This window comes from Poecilia reticulata, linkage group LG22 (genome assembly GCF_000633615.1).
Source record: "Poecilia reticulata strain Guanapo linkage group LG22, Guppy_female_1.0+MT, whole genome shotgun sequence".
Classification (NCBI taxonomy): domain Eukaryota; kingdom Metazoa; phylum Chordata; class Actinopteri; order Cyprinodontiformes; family Poeciliidae; genus Poecilia; species Poecilia reticulata.
In genome coordinates this window covers 2,638,999-2,657,727 of record NC_024352.1, presented here as the reverse complement: position 1 = coordinate 2,657,727, position 18,729 = coordinate 2,638,999, and the positions used below count along the sequence as shown (strand labels likewise).

The window sequence follows — 18,729 nt, the reverse complement described above, 5'->3', positions numbered from 1 at the left end:
AATTTGGAATACATTTGCCTTTTAAATTAGAAATCCACTCATAAGGCATTTTGTCGGAACATTTACACGTACACCGTGTGGTTACCAGTATGAAAATAAACCGATGTTTGAAAAGTTATAACCTTGACACATTTTTCAAAGCTGTTCCGGTGGATTATCAAGCGTTGGAGTTACCAGACTTTTTGTCAGTTTTAAACAGAAAAGAACAACTCAGCCCTCCCTCTCCCCCATCTCTGCTATTTACTGATCAGGTTTTTTTCTTGGCCGATAAAAATTTCAGGTGTTGTTTAGCTCCCACCTGCTACTTCTAAATTTGACCAATTCCTATTTTTTTATTCTAAAGTTCATAAAAACTGAAAGACAAAAAATGTGCTCCCAGTTTCTAGATGTAGAATTTTTAACACCAATAAAACAATAGAGGTGTTGCATAATTACATATGCAGCTAAGCATATGTCTATCAGATTTAATTCAAGTTTAAACAGTGGGAAAAAAGATCGCTTTTGTGGCATAAATGGATTGCCACGCTTCAGTGGATTAAATTGTAGAGCTCTGTTTAAAATCTTTTTGCAAACAGTATTAAATTGTGATACTTTTAGTAAAGAGTATTCTTCTGTAGGAATCTCCTGTCTGCTGGAACACATGGCGGTAAGAAAAAATCACTTTCTATCCATCCTAGGGTCTGAAATGATTTAAATCCAACCTCAAGAGAACAAAACCATACAGCAAACCAACCACTCAATATTATTTCTAAGTCTTTTCTATGCCAAGAGGAGAATTTTTTTTTTTTTTTTTTTTTTTTTTTAGAAACCAATATCAAGGCAATAGTTTGGTTTTCCATACACTTTTTACAATTCTTCAAAAACACACAATTGAGGACTGCACACAAATTTTTCATGAATCCAAGATCTAGGTTTTGTGATGGACACTCCAAAACATTCTTTGTTTTCTTGTCATCTGCTTAAAAGACCAATTTATGTCCAAGCTCCAACTTCCTGCCTTAGGAATTCTGATGCCACTTAAATATTTCCACATCTTTCCTTATGATGCATGTATTTTTTGCATTGGATTTAATCTTAGTCATATTTGATATACATAGCATTTTTATAACTACTGAAGGCAACGTTTACTTTATTATGCTACAAAGCAGCACTGTGTGTCTGGAAAATACATAATACTGCTCAACAAACAGACTTAGAAACATTGAGGGTTCAGGAATAGCAGTTTCAGTAAAAACTCACTTTATTTTTTACATTAGAACAACATCAGAAGCTAAGAGGGCAACTAGCAGTCATAAATAAAGACAGTGACATGAATGCTTCAACTAAATAAATATAGAGCAGAGAGAGATGGCTGCATTAGCTCCAGTGTAGTGTCCACAGCTGACACACCACCATCAGCATCAGGGAGTGGGAATGTAGCAGAACAGTGTACAAAAACATCAGACAGGAAATGGTGCAGTAGTAAAAAAAAAAAAACGACTAACTACAAGCCCACTGCAGCAACTAGAGGTCTTAAAGGAACAATTCACAATTTTAGAACCATCTTGCCTTCTCTCTCAGCAAGAGACATCCAACTTTACTCTAAGATTTTAAAAAGGAATGTGAATTAACACAAATTTAAAATGTGTGAAAATGGAAATCAACAGACATGTTTTTGAGACCATTATATCTGCAGAAACTGAAGTCATCAACAGAACCGCTTTTCTTCCGGATTTTATTTTCTGAATGTAATGTCAGCTTGGTGTTCCTCTCATCTCTCAACCTTAAGTCTTTAATTTTGTTTAAAGGCAGCAGCCATTACTGCAAACAGATTGTGACTGCAGAGTTGTATACAGTGTTAAAACAAGGAATTTAACTTAGAAAAAAAGACTTCAGACTGCTAAACATCCCAGGTCCATGTGAAACTCTGAGCCAATAACAGAACACCAATCCCTGAGAGGCGGGGTCAGCTGCCAGGAACAAAATCCATGTCCAACCTTTCCAGGACAGACGTTTTCCTGACATTCAGACACTCCTCTCCTAACCATAAAAAGTGAATTGTGGTCTCCTCACTTTAAAAATCAATAGTTGTTTATGGTTAACATAACTATTTTTAAATGTCTGGTATAATTCACTTTTTAAATGTCAGATGGGGAAAAAAAACTTTAAAGTCTGAATGTTTAGAAGGATATGCATGTTAATGCCCCATAAAACAACAACAACAAAAAAACCTGTTAGTCAAACAGCCAAATCAAAATGTTTCACAAACACAATGACATTTCTTTATTAATTAGTAATTTTCTATTTATTTGTAAAAGCAAAAGATTTAGGATCTGATCTTTAAGGCATTTTAACAGACATCTTTCCATAATGTATGGCTTTCATTTTAACTTTATGTACACCTGAAAATGCTACATTGCTGCCAAAATAAAAAACTTTGATTAAAGTATGAAAAAAAAAACCTTTTTTTTTTAATTACACTGCAAACTGGCTCTGTATATTTATATATACAGTGGTTTTCAAAGCTGACCCAAAAGCATCGAGGAAGCCATGATAATATGTCATCATGGTTCTGTATGCTGGGAGAGAAGAACACAAATGACAGGAAAAAAATACTGTCAGATTTTTTTGTTTTTAAGTACTAAATATTTCCACAATTCCTCTTTTTGTGGTTGTAAGAATGTCCACTCTTTTTAGTTTAACAGTGACTAATGAAGTATGAAAGAATTGTTTCAATGCAAACAATGCTATCTCTCATACCCAATTAGGCCAGTTCACATCTATATACATTTGATCATTCTGATTTCGGCAGCACCAGACTTCCATATATTTGAACGCTGAGCACCAGTGGCATAACAAGAGTGAAAATCTGCTGCTTGATACAAACAAGTTTTCATTTACAACTAAGATTTTGTCCCTGAGCAAAACATAAGAAACCTCGTCCGAGTCTTACCGATCAGTGCAAATGTTCCTCAGTGGTTTTTGCTTTTCAAAAGGTGGGGAACTAGCAGGGACTCTACTGGCTCTACTGTCCTACAGCACCAAGTCTGTGTGTTCAGCCCGCCTGCTGAAACGGTCAAAGAAATTCCCCGCAGACCCAACTGCCTCAGGAAGGAGCCCACAGCTTTTCTACTACGTTGTCATCTCACAGCAGACATAACAGAGGGTAACACACCAGGTGAGCCAACGTAACCAGGGGTAAACTCTGAGATAACTCCACCTTTGTGGAACATCTGCTCATCAAATTTGCACCGTTTTGAAAGCCTTCTTTCATTTATTTCAACTCTTACAGCCTCTTGGCTGCGTCCGCCAGCCCATTTGGGTCAAAGGTCACCAAGGAATAATCTGGAAACAACATCAATACTTTGTGAGAGTCAGTTTGTAAGTGTGGGCCCCGGAGCCAGCAGCAGGACGTACGGTGGCGAGGTCACTGTCGGGCGCGTTTGGCAGGTGGAGCGGAGCATCGCTCTCTGAGGCCCAGACGGTTGAGCTCCGAGTGGAAAAACTGCTGCAGGCGCACGCCGGCCTTCGCCTCGTTAGTGTGGCGAGGATTGTACTGAAGACAGTTGGAGAACATCAACTCCACGTCGGAGATGTAGTCGCCTGCAGACACCCAGAAGGAAAAGGCTTGATGATCATCAGAACGCATTCACACAGAATTTACAGTCTTGGGCTTTGTTCACTTGAATAGCAAATGCAGATCTACGGATAATAAACACTACGGTCGGATTTATTAACAATCGATTTGAATCGATTTTTCTTCGAATGGCCCAATATTGATTTATACAACCCTTAAATTGACCCTTTTAATGTCTTCTCCTTACCCTTAATGCCTTGTGACATCTCATCACTACATGAGTATCATAACAAAACAACATGGTGGCAGCACTGAATGTAGGGGTGAACTGATTGCAGTTTTATGACTGATCGCCGATCATTAAGAAACATCCACTCATCACAGGCATCAATAACATTCATTTGGGGATTTTATAATATTTTTCAATCATTTTTTAAAACAAAAAAAATAAACATGTTCAATAAACTTAAGTAAAAAGTAATGTGAATGTTCAACAGGGATGAGTTCAAGGCCAGTCCAGAACCTCAATGTCAGTTCTATCCATTCCAAAACCAGACTGGATGTGTTTGGAATAGTCATCTGGTTGGAAAATCCAATAATGCCAAAGTATTTCCTCATCTGATCCCTTCAATGACAGGAAAAGCGAAGTTCACACCAAAAGTGAAAAGTTCAGACACGTCTGAAATTTGGACCTACACCCACAGACAACACTGCCTACTGGAGAAACGTTTCAGAAAAACAAGAGACAAAGACTGGGCTGTTTGATCATGACAAGAAGAATGTTGAGGTTTTGATGGTAGGAGTGCTCTGTTACTGTCAAGCATAGTGGTGGTAGCATCATGCTAAGAGTCTGATTCACTGCCAATAGTACAGTAGAGTGAAGGAAATCATGAAAGCAGCTTCAGTCTTTAGCTTTTTCTCTAATCAGCAGGGAAATTGTTGAAACAAAGTAATAAAGGGGAATTACCGTTTTATCTATCATCACATTCCATGGTCAGCCACACACACAGACAGAGAAGGGTGATACAGAGAGCTAAATTAATCAGCCAATTGTTTTTGGCAGTGGAAGGAAGCCAGTGTACCCAGAGAAAACCTGGGTGTGTACAGGGAGAACATGTTAACTCCATGCATCACGAGTCAATCAATCCCACCTCTAGCTGCGAGGCGCCACTCCCAACCACTGTGACACTCCAAACATTTTTCACCACCATGAAAGAAATCCCAATTGGGAAGATCAAATTTGGACAGTAACCATATGGTTTGAATAGTTTATTTTTATTTTACAGCTGGTTCCAGTTGTAACATTCATTGCTGTGTAATCCGTTGATATAAAAGTGTTTCATAAAGTTTTAAATGTTCTGTTCTCACTAAAGCAAAAATAACCAAAGAAGTGAGAATTGCAGGTAAGAAAGTTGGAGCTGCTGAGCAACCATGCAATTAATATCCAATATGGCTGCATGAATACAAGACCTAACGAAGATTGTCAATAGAAACCATTTATTAGCATTTCCATCTGTTTTAAACCACACACACACACACACACACACACACACACACACACACACACACACACACACACACACACACACACACNCACACACACACACACACACACACACACACACACACACACACACACACACACACACACAGCTGTTTTAACACTTCACTCCGTCATAGTTATGTACACTTTCTCCAAGTGCCTCTGCTTTCACAGTAGGGGTGGCTATATAAAACATAGGAAATAGTACTTATTGTCACTTTTATCATATTATATTACAATATTACCACAAAACATTCTGATAAAACTTTAAATCAATATTGCCCACGCCTAGTTTACAGCATTTAGAAATGTTGTAAGCAAAAACAGCATGTGTGATTCATGGCAATGCTGGACAACATTAATAAATGCCTGATTTTGCAAGTAAAATATTAGTAGTCACAGAATCTGTTAAAGGATTACGAGCGTCTCCAACTGATTTCTGACCATGCAGCCAGGAGGGCTGATTTACATTTATTTGAATGTGTAAATGTTGGCCTCTACACACACCCAGTGAGTGGTCTCATGTCTCCTGTTAGACTCCCATGGAGGAGACTGAATGCTACAGACAGTTGTTTGGAGCAGAGTTTTCTCAGTACCAATGATGTTTACCTTTAGCTTGATGTCATTTTAGATGAAGTTATTAAGTTCAGTGTAGAGCAACCTAACTACCTTCTTGGTACTGAAAAAACGCTGACAACTGGCCCACCTGATGGGGATCAAAATTGCAGCATTTGTTCCATTTTCATATGATTCTGTTCACACTGCACTGTGTCAAACCCTTTGAAAAACCTTCCTCCACCTCATCTGTGGGTGAACCACTTAAGGAAACAACATGAAAACCTCTGAAGAAAACAAGGAGCGCAACTTCCTTCTTCAAAAAATGTAAAAAAAAAAAAAAAAATGGAACGGACTCATATTTTATTTATTCAACGTTCAGCGGTTGGAGGATTTCTTTTTTGTATTTGCTAAAATACCATGAGTCAGTTCTCCCACTAGTGATGGACTCACATGTTTGTTTTTGCTGTATAAATGCTTCAAATTAATTTTACATTCTTGATCACGGTGTATGTAAACTTCTGACCCACAGAATACAGTAGAAAAATCTTGTGCACAAACATTTAGAAAAGCTTCACATTATAGCTCACTGAGCTCGTCTGCATCATTCATACATAGCCAGCATTAGCTGGTGCCATCAAAGGGTCAGTAATCGTATTTAGGTTCTCCATTGCATGGAGCACCTCAAATTTGTTTTCCTTTATTGAACCGAATCATCATTTGAAAACTGATTTTTGTACTTAAGTTACCTTTGTCTGATACCAACATCTGGTTGATAATCTGGAACAATTCAAGTAAATACAGCACTATACATAACAGGGCTGGACAATATGGCTGAAAAATTTATAAAGATATAAGCATTTCACTTTAGTTCATGTCCATAATTATTGATATTGATAATTGTTGATTTTAAATATTTGAAATACTAGTATCGCAACCTTTCCTGTTTTATCCAGTTTTCTCTCCGTTGCTTTTTATCATTTAAAAGCATTTGTGAGGCACGGTGGTGAAACCTCAAACTCCTGCAAGTTATTCAGTCAGTTAGTTGCCAACAATCCTTGCTTAGCTTGCTGTGAGAGGTTGAGTAGCTAAAGTCTTTCCTTTGCCTACATCCCCCAGAATGCTGTGCGGTTCTGGATTGAAGTTCAGTGATTATTCTATATATTGAATATTCTACCAGACACATTACCTATCAATATTGATCACGTGTCTACGGTGATATCGATTTATTGTCCAGCTTTGAATATCAAGGCAAAAAAGCAAACTTAGTTCTTCTGATACACTCTGAATACATCCATACCTTGCTAAATTGTTTACATAGAACTTAATAAAGGTACTTAAACTGTAGTCTGAGGTTAACACAACTTCACATGCTGTGATCAGCAGCTGGTCCCACCTACTTTGAGAAGCAGTGGAAAAATAAGGACATGATCCCCATGCAAAGTGAAACCATATATTAACATAGAATGGAAAACTGCCATTAGATGAGTCTGTGCTCAGCTGCGTCTATTTCTATTGGCTGGCAAAGTTTAGAAGGGATAACCTTTGGTCTGTCTGAGTAAGACAAACAGCATTATGTCATTGTGTACAGACAGCAGTGACATCACCTCGGTTTTTAATCACAAACCAAAACTATTTCTGAACTGACTGCAAGCCAAGAAGATTCAAGGTCTAATGATCCATAGTTTTGTTTCTCACCTGCTGTCTGATATTCACAGTTGTTGACCTTCTCTCTGATGGTGCTCAGAGCGATGGGCTTCGTAATAATATCATAGTAGTCAGGAACCTGGAACCACACAAACATGGAGGAAACTTAGAATCACTACAGCCGTTATTTTATCACTCCACGTCAAAGTTCTCACCAGGAAATAGTCAATGCTGGAGAAGCTGTGGTGTCAGAATGCCCATCACCGTTATATTTTTTAGGAATGACATATTCTCTAAAAATAATGGATTGATATAAACAATGAAATTAACCATCTTTCACATCTATATTCCGACGAATTTCAAAAACTTTGTGGACTGCAAAAGCCTGTGTTTTTATGTCATCAATATGTTGATTTTCATGTTCAGAGGGTTTTTTTTGCATAGATGATTTTTTTTCCCTCGTCTACCTTAATGTTTTTCTCGTCTAACGAAAGCGCAGCGTCTCTCAGGGCTTCAGCTTCAGATGTCTTATGTTTGTTTTCTGTTCTTTGAACAGGCTGCGCTGAAATGTCAATTTCCTCCCTGGGGGTTAATAAAATATATTMATTCATCCATTCATTTATTCATCATGCAATCAATAGATAGACATCTAATTTAGAATGCTTATGAGTAATGAGCAATAACATTTTGAAAGGATGCTGCTTGATTCTAGTTTGTACCTTAAGATTCATTGACTCAATCCGTCTGTCACTCCTCTATGTGGCACTGCTCAACCCTCTTTTCTCTCTGCTATGCTACACGTAGCACAGACTGTCATGAATGTTAAGGTTACTAAAGACAGTGGATAAAAGGTTTTCCTGTAACAGTAAGTTGTTTATCCACCATTAGCAAATTGAACAGTGAGTACATGAGTTTGATTGACAACGCTAAGACCTGCCTGCTGGTTGTTACTGGTTGATTTAGTCGGAAACGGTGCATTTCTTTAGATGGCAATAGTAGCAGAGGTTGGAGGAGGTCGATCTTTTCACAGATTATTTGCCTCAAAACTGTCACAACACGGTGACAGTTTTAATAAATATGCAAAAACATGTTTTATAAAAGTTGCACACTTCACTTTTAAGTCATATCTGCAATTCTGTATTTATGTAATTTACCATAACAAATGTAAATGCGCAAAAAACCCCCAAAAAATCCCCACCACAGCTGTACATGTCTGAAGGCTAAGCCAGAAACACCCAGAGAAGCCTGATGTCTGGGTTTCAGAACAGAACTACAATAGAGCTGCTCTGCACCAATCAGGACTTCATATTTGTTCAGGAGTAAATAAAGAAGCGGCTAACTACGGTTTTCTTGTTATGGCTCACTGCAGACCCAGAACCTAACTCCATCCTACTCAGGAGTTGCTCAGTGAAACGGTGGGAGGGTGTGGGGATACATCTGTTGCTGAAATCCTCATTATCTGCCTCCATACCCAGCCAGCTAAAAATTCTCCATACTGAAGGTTTGTATACCTGAGTCTTGGACACCAGCTTCATGAAAGGCCAGCTGTCTTCATGCCTGACCAGCTCCACAGTCAGCTGCTCACAGGCYGACAGCTCGTGGACACCCTGATTCCTCCCAGAGGAGCGTCGGCTGGAGGACGAAGACATTGCTGAGAGAACTGGGAGGACGGTTTTTGATGGTTTGGGAGGTGTAGCTTCTGTGGGAGGAAACGGGGACACAACATTTCAGAAGGATTAGCTGCATGGATCATATGATTATGTGTTGCAGTGACATGGAGGCTGCTTGTCGTTTTGTAACAGGAAATCTCAAGAACACAGTTTGACCTTGGAGCCCATTGTTGGTTTAAGCGGAAATGTAGGCACATGCTAGAAAAAGTCTCAGTGTCAGACATCTGTGTGTGTGTGTGTGTGTGTGTGTGTACTTGGGTCCTTAGTCACAGTTCAGAAATGTGTTTCTAAGCGACAGACATTGCTGTGGAATGTCCAGGATTCCTGTCCAGTTCTCATAACAAAAGTAAATTACTTCATCAGATGCTAATTTCTTAAGTTCTTAATAAGTTCATAAGAGCATACCACAAATTTATGGTAGATAATCAGGAAAGGAATTATTTAATTCCAGACTTTYCTTGAAAATATTCGAAAGCTGCAGATGATAGGAAGGAAGTGACACACYAATAACTACAACATCCTCTGCAGACTGAGCCCTCTGACTGGATTAAGCACTAAAAATACAATAAAACATACTTATGAATAAATTCTACATTAAAACATGAAAAATAATTCACCTACTTTGTGTCAGACAAAAATCTCCATACGAGGTCAGTACAAACGCACGCTGCAGGTCAGTTTTAGGACTGCTAATAATTATTTCGGGACGAAATTATTCTGACAGAAAATAATTGGCAACATCTGCAGATTTTTTATTTAACCATTTGAGCATATTCCATACAATATTRCAAATGAATTAAATATGCAAATAAATAATTCAATAATTTTTTTAAATTAAGAAAACTAACATGCACCTGCAACTAAAAACAACAAACTTCTAAAATTTGAAACACTTTACAACACAGTTGATCTGTCCATTATTTTTTGGGAGCACTGCACTGCTCTGGTCCACAGAGTAAACAAAGCTGTAGCAATAGTACAACTTCATAGTTCGACAGTTTTAATCCTTAAAGGGGCAGTGTTATGGTTTTTACAGGCACACATTGCCATTTTATAGCACAATCAGGTCAAATATGATACGTTACCTTCAGTTGTCATAAAAATGTTATTTATATCAAATATGACTCAAATGAAATTGGACTTTGTAATTTAACGTGTCTTTCTGAAACTCCGTCTACAGAAAGTCATCTCAACATGGCTCCTCTACTAATCCTTTATCAACATTTTTACCAACGTTGCTCTGAGAAGTAGCTCCTATAATGAACTCAGCTAATGCACAGTTCCACTTGTTTGCTAATTGCAGCTGACTAGTCTGAAGGAGCTGAGTGAGAGAGGGCTGCTCTGTGAGGCAGAAGCTCGGAAACTGCAGCTCTGAGGAGAAGCTGCGCCTCGAAGGTAGAGCTAGGTCCACTCAGGTGTTTTGCACAGCTGAGTGGTTGCCCTGGGAGATTCAAGAATTTCTCAAACATTCATGAAAAAAAAAAATCCAGGGGGACACTCCTGGTATGTTTTAGATGAGGGAATAACATAACATGATGCAAAGCTAAAAAAAAGTTTTTTTTTTGTTTTTTTTTTTACTTTCATGGCTCCATGTCTTATGCCTGCTGGTGTTTACATGTGCTGAGGTCATCTGTTGCTCTACCTGCTGAGGGCTTCTTGCTGACCTCCCTCTGACCAGGTGAGGTTTTCACGTTGCTCTTTGGGGCGAGAATCTCATTACTCAGGCGGGTGCTGGCACGCTGTCCTGAGCGAGATGRCGCTCTTTCGCTCGGTGTCGTGTTTGCTTTGGACGAGGATGCAGAAGCTCTCTTCCCTGAGGTTCTGTTTGGGGACAGATGTTACTGAGCAAAAAAACAAACAAGAGTCGGCATTTTTACSAAAAAAATAAATAATAATACATACTTGGAGGCTGAAGAGTTTTTCCCTGATGAAGTAGTGCTGCTCTTTGGCGGAGCTTGTTGACCTTTGGGCGTGGTTTGTTGGTTTTTGGGCGTGGTTTGTTGGTTTTTGGGCGTGGTTTGTTGTGTTTTGGGCGTGGTTTGTTGTGTTTTGCCTTTGGGAGGTGCAGCCTGGCTCTTTTTGGCACTGCAGAGTGGAAAGTGTTACTTTGGGTTGACTAAAAACTGAGCAAACGTGAACCATTCCATGCTCACCTCACAGCTACCTCTTCCTCCTCCTCTTCATCTTCCTCCTCATCATCATCTTCCTCCTCTTCCGACTCTTCTTCCTCTTCAGAGTCATCTTCTTCCCCATTCTCTTCATCCTCTTCCTCCTCCTCCTCCTCGTCTATGGAGGAGCGCTGTCTGGACGGAAGGCGGCTGGATCTCTGTCTGGGTCGGCAGTCTGGACAGAACCAGCTGCCCTCTGGAACATGCTGAAGGAGAGTTGGATCATTTTCCCTCATTACTTAATAAATATGTTTGGTGGAAGGACAGCTATGTCAGTCATGAATGATGGTGGCTTGCCTTGAGGCGGGGCCTCAGACAGTGGGTGTGGTGTCCTCGGTCACAGCCGTCACACAGCAGCATGCTGTCTGCGTCTCCTTTGCGTCTGCAGACGCGACAGCGGGCATTGAGGACCGAGCGGGACCAGAGGACGCTCCGCTCCAGACTGGACAAGTGAACAAACACCTGAATGGATTCGACACAAAGTACAGCAATGTGTTCACACAACCAGTTTGGATGTCTAGACGTTGGCAACGGTGACGTTGAGTTAGAGAAAGTGACCTGAGACGAGCTTGAACAGGCCTGTAGCGACTCCCTCCATCGGTCCAGCACCGTCCTACCCACCCGACCGCCGTCACTGCTGCCATCTAGCAAAGAAACAAGAGGCAGTAGTAAAAATCTTACTTGGAAGAAGCTGTAAAAAAAACCAGACTGCTGTTCAGTTGTCTAGAGTTCTCTTTTCAGATGAAGGTAAAGTTTGCATTTTAATTTTAAATCAAGGTGCTTGAGTCTGGAGGAAGAGAAGAGAGGGACAAAATCCATGTTGCTTTAAAACTCTAACTGTTATGATGACACCRACGTCCTCATGGACCAACATAGAAGCAATTTGAGGAGGACATTTACTGGGGTTTAGAGTCCAGAGAKAMRTKTCCACAGTCTGTGATGCTTTGGAAGCTGCTTCAAWGACTATTATTCCTGATGGTCAAGAAAACTATGACCTTTAACCCATAGAAAATCTCTGGGCTGTTGGCAAGAGGAAGATGAGATGCACCAGACCCAACAAGGCAGATGACCTGAGGGCAGCTGTCAGAGCACGTAAGTCCCACACACCATTGATGCAATAATTTATGCAAAAGGAGCCCCAACCAAGTATTGAGTAAGTAGAAACATACTTTACGGAACCCCGTCATTTCTTTTTAAAATATCCCTTTTAATGAGTTGAAGTCCTACCATCAGATGCTTGGTCGTCGTCTTTCTTCTTGTTCTTCTTAACTTTCTGGTCCTTTTTTGAGTCTTCGTCACCTGAAAGTGTGTCATTAACACACAGTGAACGCAACATTCAGACGACCACTCAGAGTTTGTTACAGTTAGAGATGCAGAGAGAAATGCAGATGATTGAAACCGATTCAAACTGGATCAACGGAAACAGTGACTGAAAAGCCCATCCACATAACCTGAAGGATTTTGCTGTATCAGTTTTTTTTTCTAACTTTGCTCGGTGTTTCAGCACCTCACTCTGTTATCAAAGAACCAGCGATTACRTTAAGTAACCCAACGTTTTTAACAGAGAGAAAAGTCACCGCTATAATATTTGGTCAGTTCAACTTTTTATTTAAAGGGGCAGTACCATGTGTTTTTCAGGCACATAGTGCCATTTTATAGCATAATCAAGTAACCATGTTACCTTTGATTATAAAAATGCTACACAACTTAAAAGAAAATTTGACATTGCAATTTAATGCCTTGAAATAGAGGCTCTGTTATCTTAAACTCCTGCTTTTTCTGAAACTCCGCCTCCAGGAAGTCATCACAACATGGCTCCTYTATTAACCCTTTAGAATAGAATATACTTTCATGATCCCCAAGGGAAAATTTCCTATTCGTTGATAAGCTACTCCACCTGAGGTATTAAATATCAATAATACAAATACAATAATACGAGRCAAAATTTATAAAATATATACATATACTCTTATACCTAAGAGTGATAAGATAGTTCAATATGACAAAATATAAATAAATAATAAATCACGAGCATGCACAACATTTTACCAGCATTACTCTGATAAGTAGCTCCTATAATGAGTTCAGCTCATACACAGTGCCCCAGATGTTTGCCAATTGCTGCAGACTAGTGTGAAGGAGTTGAGTTGCGRAGATGTGTGGGAGGGCTGCTCTGTGTGTTTGGAAACTGCAGAAATCAGCAGAWGACCACTGAACAAGGTTTGCAGACTCACCCAGTGGAGGTTTGAGGAAGCGTCTCTCGATCCCTTGTTCAACATGACAGAGGGCCTGAGCCAGAATTCGAACCGAGCTGCTGATCACCTGAGGAGTCTCACTGCCGCTGGTCCTCCCAGTGGCTTCGGACTTCAGCTCCTGCAGCCTGACACACACACGCGCACACACACACACTTCTCATCAAGGAAACTGAGGTCATTCCATCACATAAGCGTGCAGCAAGCCATGCTGAGTGCACAGACTACCTGTCACTGCCTCTGTCTCTGGTTTTTATGTGACCAGAGTCCATCTCCATGGGCTCCACCTGTCCATTTATCACGCCGTTTTCTTTGCCCTCAGATGCCAGAAGCTCGTAGTTTCCCTCTTCCAGCGCAGAGCGCCAAACATGTCTGTCCATCACCTTAGCAACACCAAAATGAAAGCTGAGCACGGCATCTCTTAGAGGCTACGGGTCATTTGTTATTGTAAGCAGCTGAGCCTACTTTCAGGGTTCCCAGGGACCCCTGGTGGATGCGGTCCTCCAGGTCCAGCAGCAGGTCTCTTAACCTGACCTCCATCCGGGTCTCAGCAGATGCAGAGCAGGGTGAGCGCTCCGCTTCACCTGGACACACAAACAGTTGCTGTCTCAGAGATAACTAGAGACACYGATCTGATTTTAATATGTGTGACGATGTTGAAAAAAAATTGTCGATTGGGTATCAGTGACAATATTCCCGATCCATAAGGGCAGATCTATTCAGTCTAATTCTATACGTTGTGCTCTGAGTGACATCATGTTTTATTATTCATTTTACATTATATTTACAATTCCTAATTGCACTTTATGAACCATTTGAAATATGGTTTGTAAAAGTTTATTTTTACATGTTTGACCAGCTGGTGACGGTGTGTTTCAGTGAGATGTACTTGTGCAGAGTTGGCAATGAATTTATAATTCAGTATATTTATGTCTCCGTTTTAAAAAAAATTTTTTTTTAGCCATGCAAATTACAGCGAAAAGAATTTTATTAAAAAAAAAATCTTTTACTTCTAATTTAACCCTGTTGCGCCGGATTTTCGAGCGTCTGCCTAAATAAATCTTCCTTATTTTAATTGTAAGTAGTTCTTTAAATGTCCTGTGAGATGATATACTTACCCATGTATCCATAACAACCGGAACTTTCAATATAACAAGTGCCCTGCAGCTGCGAAGTTTCCGTATTAACCCTATACTTGCTGGAAAGTGCAACGTCTGCCCTTTCAGAAACCRTTGGAATTTTTCAGATAGCRCTACGTGTGACGGAATTAYAATACTGCAAATTKAGAGGTGTYGGCGCCGACATGGTCCAGTCTAGAAGGGTTAATTAGTCATTTTTTTCCCTTKTATTCCATTTGATTTATCTTTTTTAACTTGTGCCTGTTTTTAATCATTACATTTTTCCAWAAAGAACTTTGACTTGTCTTGTACATGATTTTGCTATGCAAATAAATTTGTCTATTCAGTCAATTCAGCACTGTTTTTTTGTATCGGACCGGTACCGGCCAATATTGCACCTCAGATATTGGTATTGGTAGTGAAAAAGTGGGTCAGTGCTTCCCTAAAGAAAACTGCTGATTTCTAGCTAATCTCATCATATGTGGACAGAAAGGTCAACTCACTGTTGGGGAGCCTGTATTTGCTCTGGTCACAGCTCTGCAGCAGCAGCTGGAGCTTGTCTCTGTCCTGCAGCAGCGCCTCCCGCAGGCCGCTCTCTCTGTGACCTCGAGGGTTTAGAGCCTCGATCAGCTGATCTACGTCCTCTATGGAGCTGTAGAAGTACCACTGGTTGGGACGGTTCACTGGTACTCCATGTGCACTGAGGCTGGAACCAGCACTGTCAGGTTATGAAATCAGAAAATCACAATTAGGAAGCTCTTTAAACTTTAAGCTCTCAGAGATATTTGATGAACACCCACTTTTCTCCAGGTTGTTCAGTCTCAGCTTTTGTTTCCTCCATAGTAGCTGCAGCGTCTTCAGAAGGTTTGGGGCGTGGCAGCAGCATGTCCTCCGTCAGGCCACAGAAGTCCTCTTCCACAAACAGGGCGCAGGCTGATGGGATGAGCCAGTACCTGCGGAACAACCGGTCTTTACCCAGAGGAAGCAGGCAGGTGCAGGCGGCCGCCTTCTGGATTCGCTGCAGCAACTCTTGAACCTGCCAGRAAGACACAGACCTCATAAGCACAAAATACACACTAGCAAACTTTCCATTTCCAGTTTTACGTGTGCATAAAACTTTGTTGGTATTCAAATAATGTCAAAAAAACTGAATTTTGCAATTAATTTTGGAATTTAGTTCATGTGAAACTTGAGGTCATTAACAACATTCCGCGCCTTGCCCCTCCTACCACCACTTCGTCTTTTCTGTCAGTAACAACTGTTGTTGAGGACGTGACTCGTGTGATGTGAAAAGTGTTTCCATTGCAGTTCCGCAAAATGCACTAATTTATATAAGGCCGGGGGAAAAAATCCCCTCAATCTATCGAAAAACATTTTATCAAGAAACACAAGTTCTCTCACAATTGCCATGTTTCCAATAAGTGTATTTATTTCCAGAATGCTCATTTGGCTAAATTTTAAGGTTAATGGAAACGCAGCTAGCGACAACCTCACTGTGTCATGCTCGTCATTTCTCCTTAAAAAAAGTGACCATGTGACCTTTTCCTGCTCCTTCTCCAGCTCCTCTGGGCTCAGGTTGGAGGTCAGGCCGCAGGGTTTGGAATCAGAATGCGTTTGTTGCTGTTGCCCGTCTTCATCTTGGCTCCCTTTACCTAGAGAACAACAGGACAAACTAAATGATGAAATGTATTTCATCTTGGGACAAATCAAATATAATCATCAGTCTATAATAATAATAATCGTTGTCATGTTTGCTTGAGCTGAAAACCTCTACCCATTAGTGCAGTATGTTGAGTCAAAGTGCCCTGCTGGGGATCAGATGTTACCTGTTTTCAGTGTGCTGGACGGAGCATTTTCTTTAGCGTTCTTATCGTGCTGTTCTCCCTCAGAAGCCGTCTCACTGAGGACAGAGGAAACAGGACTGAACACCACTCATTTCCACCGTTTACAGCTTTAATGCTACTAGCCCTTCTCCAGAAGTGATTCAATTCCAAGCCAGCTGAAAGTATTGAGTGTCTTTCCCAGAASCAGTATTTAGTGTTTACTTTAATATAATCACCAGAAGAAAAAGGTGACATGCTGTATTCTGCAAACACATCCAGTTTTAAAAACAATTCCAAAGAAGCTGACAGAAAATCCACACACAAAGAGAAGGGAATGCTTATCAAAGAATAGGACATGAAGCAGCCCTGAGGCCTGTGTAGAAAAGCAATGCAGCCTCCTTATTCTGGGTGAAGACTTTCTTCCATACCCATTAGCTTGCAGTCTTTCCTTCAATCGATCCTTTTTCTCCCTCAGTCTCAGCTCCTGCTCCCTCAGTTTTTCCTCTTTTCGAACACGAGCCCTAAAAACAAAAATGTTAAACACATCAGATGGGAAACTTAAAACATGAGAAGTAAAAAACACAAAACATCAATGTACCCTTTTTTTTTTTTTTTTTTTTAACGTTCAACCCAGAGTGAAACGTCTTGATTTAGGATGTTAGTGTTACAAAGCAGAGGTCAGAGATCAAATGATACTTAMAAGCAGGGTGTGTGTTCCCTACCTTAGAGCGATCTCCTCCCTCTTTCGGCGGTGTTGCTCTGCTCTGATCTCTCTCAGCTCTTGCCTGGCTGCCTTTTGTTCATCCACACAGTCCTCTACCAGATCTCTGCTGGAAGCCAAAGTCAACAGCTTCCCCACCAGAGCCTGAAGGATCTTCAGTTTTTCCGCTGCAAAAAATATAATCTATTTTTCTTTGATTGTTTTAAAATTCACTTTGAATTATCTCTATAAACTGAAAGGTGGACTGATTACTGCAAGGAACATAAAGGGATGACTAGTTTATAAGGAATTGATTACTGCCATTAATAAAAACTGACTTATGGAGTGTTTAATATTGACACATATAAACAAAGAGAAACGGGAACAACTCCTYGTTAGCATCAGTGATCATTTGCAACAAGCGTCAAATTTTCAGAGGCAAAGATTTTTTTTCAAATCAAATCAAATTTTATTTATATAGCATATTTCAGCAGCAAGGCATTTCAAAGTCCTTCACATCTTTCAGTCCGTCTGTGTTGTAGATTTTATCTGAATGTAAGAGCAGTTTCGTCTTTATTGATTTTGCTCACTGTGAAATCGTCTCATCTGTCCTGTCTAAAGACTTCCTACCAAGTTACTGACCTGGTGTGAGGTCATATACTGGAGTGCACGACAACCTCTTCAGCAGCGCTGGGTCAGACAATCGCAGCTCCACGCATGGGTCGTCCATGACCGTGAAACCACCTYGTTTCTGGTAGCGGAACTTTGCGTTGCTATGGTTACAATCGGCGCCGGAGGCTAGGATGTAGAGGCGCAGGATTTCAGATAGCGTGCAGCTGTCCAGGTCCAGCTGTTTGAGCCCTGAGCCCTGATGCAGCTGGGGCCAGGCTGCAGCCAATGAGGCGACAGCAGTCAGAGCCGACTGAGTGGGATCAGAGTCGTCCTCCAAAGCCTCCCACAGGTCTGCATGGAGGAATCAGAGAAACATCAGATGTACTGGCAGCATTCAGCCACAGGGGGTGCAAAGCCCTGGCAGCTATATAGCTCTTAAAGGTGACCTATTAAAGGAAAGGTCAATAGGCTACAAAAGATGTTCACATTTTTTTGTACAAAATCATTCTGAGATAGTGACATTTCAGTCTGCTTAGTTCTGACTATGTTGAGCTCCTTCCAGAATGAGCTGTTTTAGGGCTTCCATCACTTTCAATTCAAATAAGCTGCTGTTGGCCACGCCCCCATATCAAAGTTAACATTCACATGAAAAAACAACTGCCATCAGATGCACGATTATACAACCATACATCTTTGCAGTAATGGAGCCTCCAGCAAGTGGTGTCTGGATGGTAAATGCACAACAAAACACTTGCGAATACATTAGAAAAACCAGCTGACCAAATTGGCTGGAGCTCAGCTTGGGTTGCTAAGTGACGGGCTGGACTTCGCTGAGGTTGCCAGGTGAGTGGCAGGGCATTCCGGACATTGTGATGTTACATTCTGAAAATTTCTTAAACTACTTGCTTTCCAGACATAAATTATACATTATAAATTAAACAAATTATTGCCAAAAACCAGCTTGGTTATTGGTTAAAGCAGTGTTTCCCAACCCTGGTCCTCACCGCCCCCCTGCACTGCATGTTTTAGATGTGCCTCTATTCCAGAACAGCTGATTCAAATGATTGCATGACCATCAAGTACTG

General features: G+C 40.6%; 1 protein-coding gene across 1 annotated transcript in view; it reads right to left on the bottom strand.

Annotated features, from left to right (window-relative positions):
• Nucleotides 1–1,208: 1,208 nt before the first annotated feature.
• Nucleotides 1,209–18,729, bottom strand: part of baz1a (bromodomain adjacent to zinc finger domain, 1A) — a 31,219-nt gene continuing 13,698 nt past the window's right edge. Inside the window, exons 6-24 of the mRNA XM_017302394.1 lie at nt 17,675–18,009; nt 17,055–17,220; nt 16,761–16,853; nt 16,336–16,409; nt 16,049–16,161; nt 15,310–15,545; nt 15,013–15,227; nt 13,857–13,975; nt 13,620–13,774; nt 13,374–13,519; nt 12,367–12,438; nt 11,698–11,783; nt 11,437–11,601; nt 11,125–11,345; nt 10,874–11,056; nt 10,614–10,792; nt 8,813–9,000; nt 7,353–7,440; nt 1,209–3,582 (exon numbers count right to left, since the gene is read on the bottom strand). Coding sequence (XP_017157883.1) covers nt 3,407–3,582; nt 7,353–7,440; nt 8,813–9,000; nt 10,614–10,792; nt 10,874–11,056; nt 11,125–11,345; nt 11,437–11,601; nt 11,698–11,783; nt 12,367–12,438; nt 13,374–13,519; nt 13,620–13,774; nt 13,857–13,975; nt 15,013–15,227; nt 15,310–15,545; nt 16,049–16,161; nt 16,336–16,409; nt 16,761–16,853; nt 17,055–17,220; nt 17,675–18,009 — 3,010 coding nt within the window. The 3' untranslated portion in view covers nt 1,209–3,406. The remainder of the gene's footprint in view (nt 3,583–7,352; nt 7,441–8,812; nt 9,001–10,613; nt 10,793–10,873; nt 11,057–11,124; nt 11,346–11,436; nt 11,602–11,697; nt 11,784–12,366; nt 12,439–13,373; nt 13,520–13,619; nt 13,775–13,856; nt 13,976–15,012; nt 15,228–15,309; nt 15,546–16,048; nt 16,162–16,335; nt 16,410–16,760; nt 16,854–17,054; nt 17,221–17,674; nt 18,010–18,729) is intronic.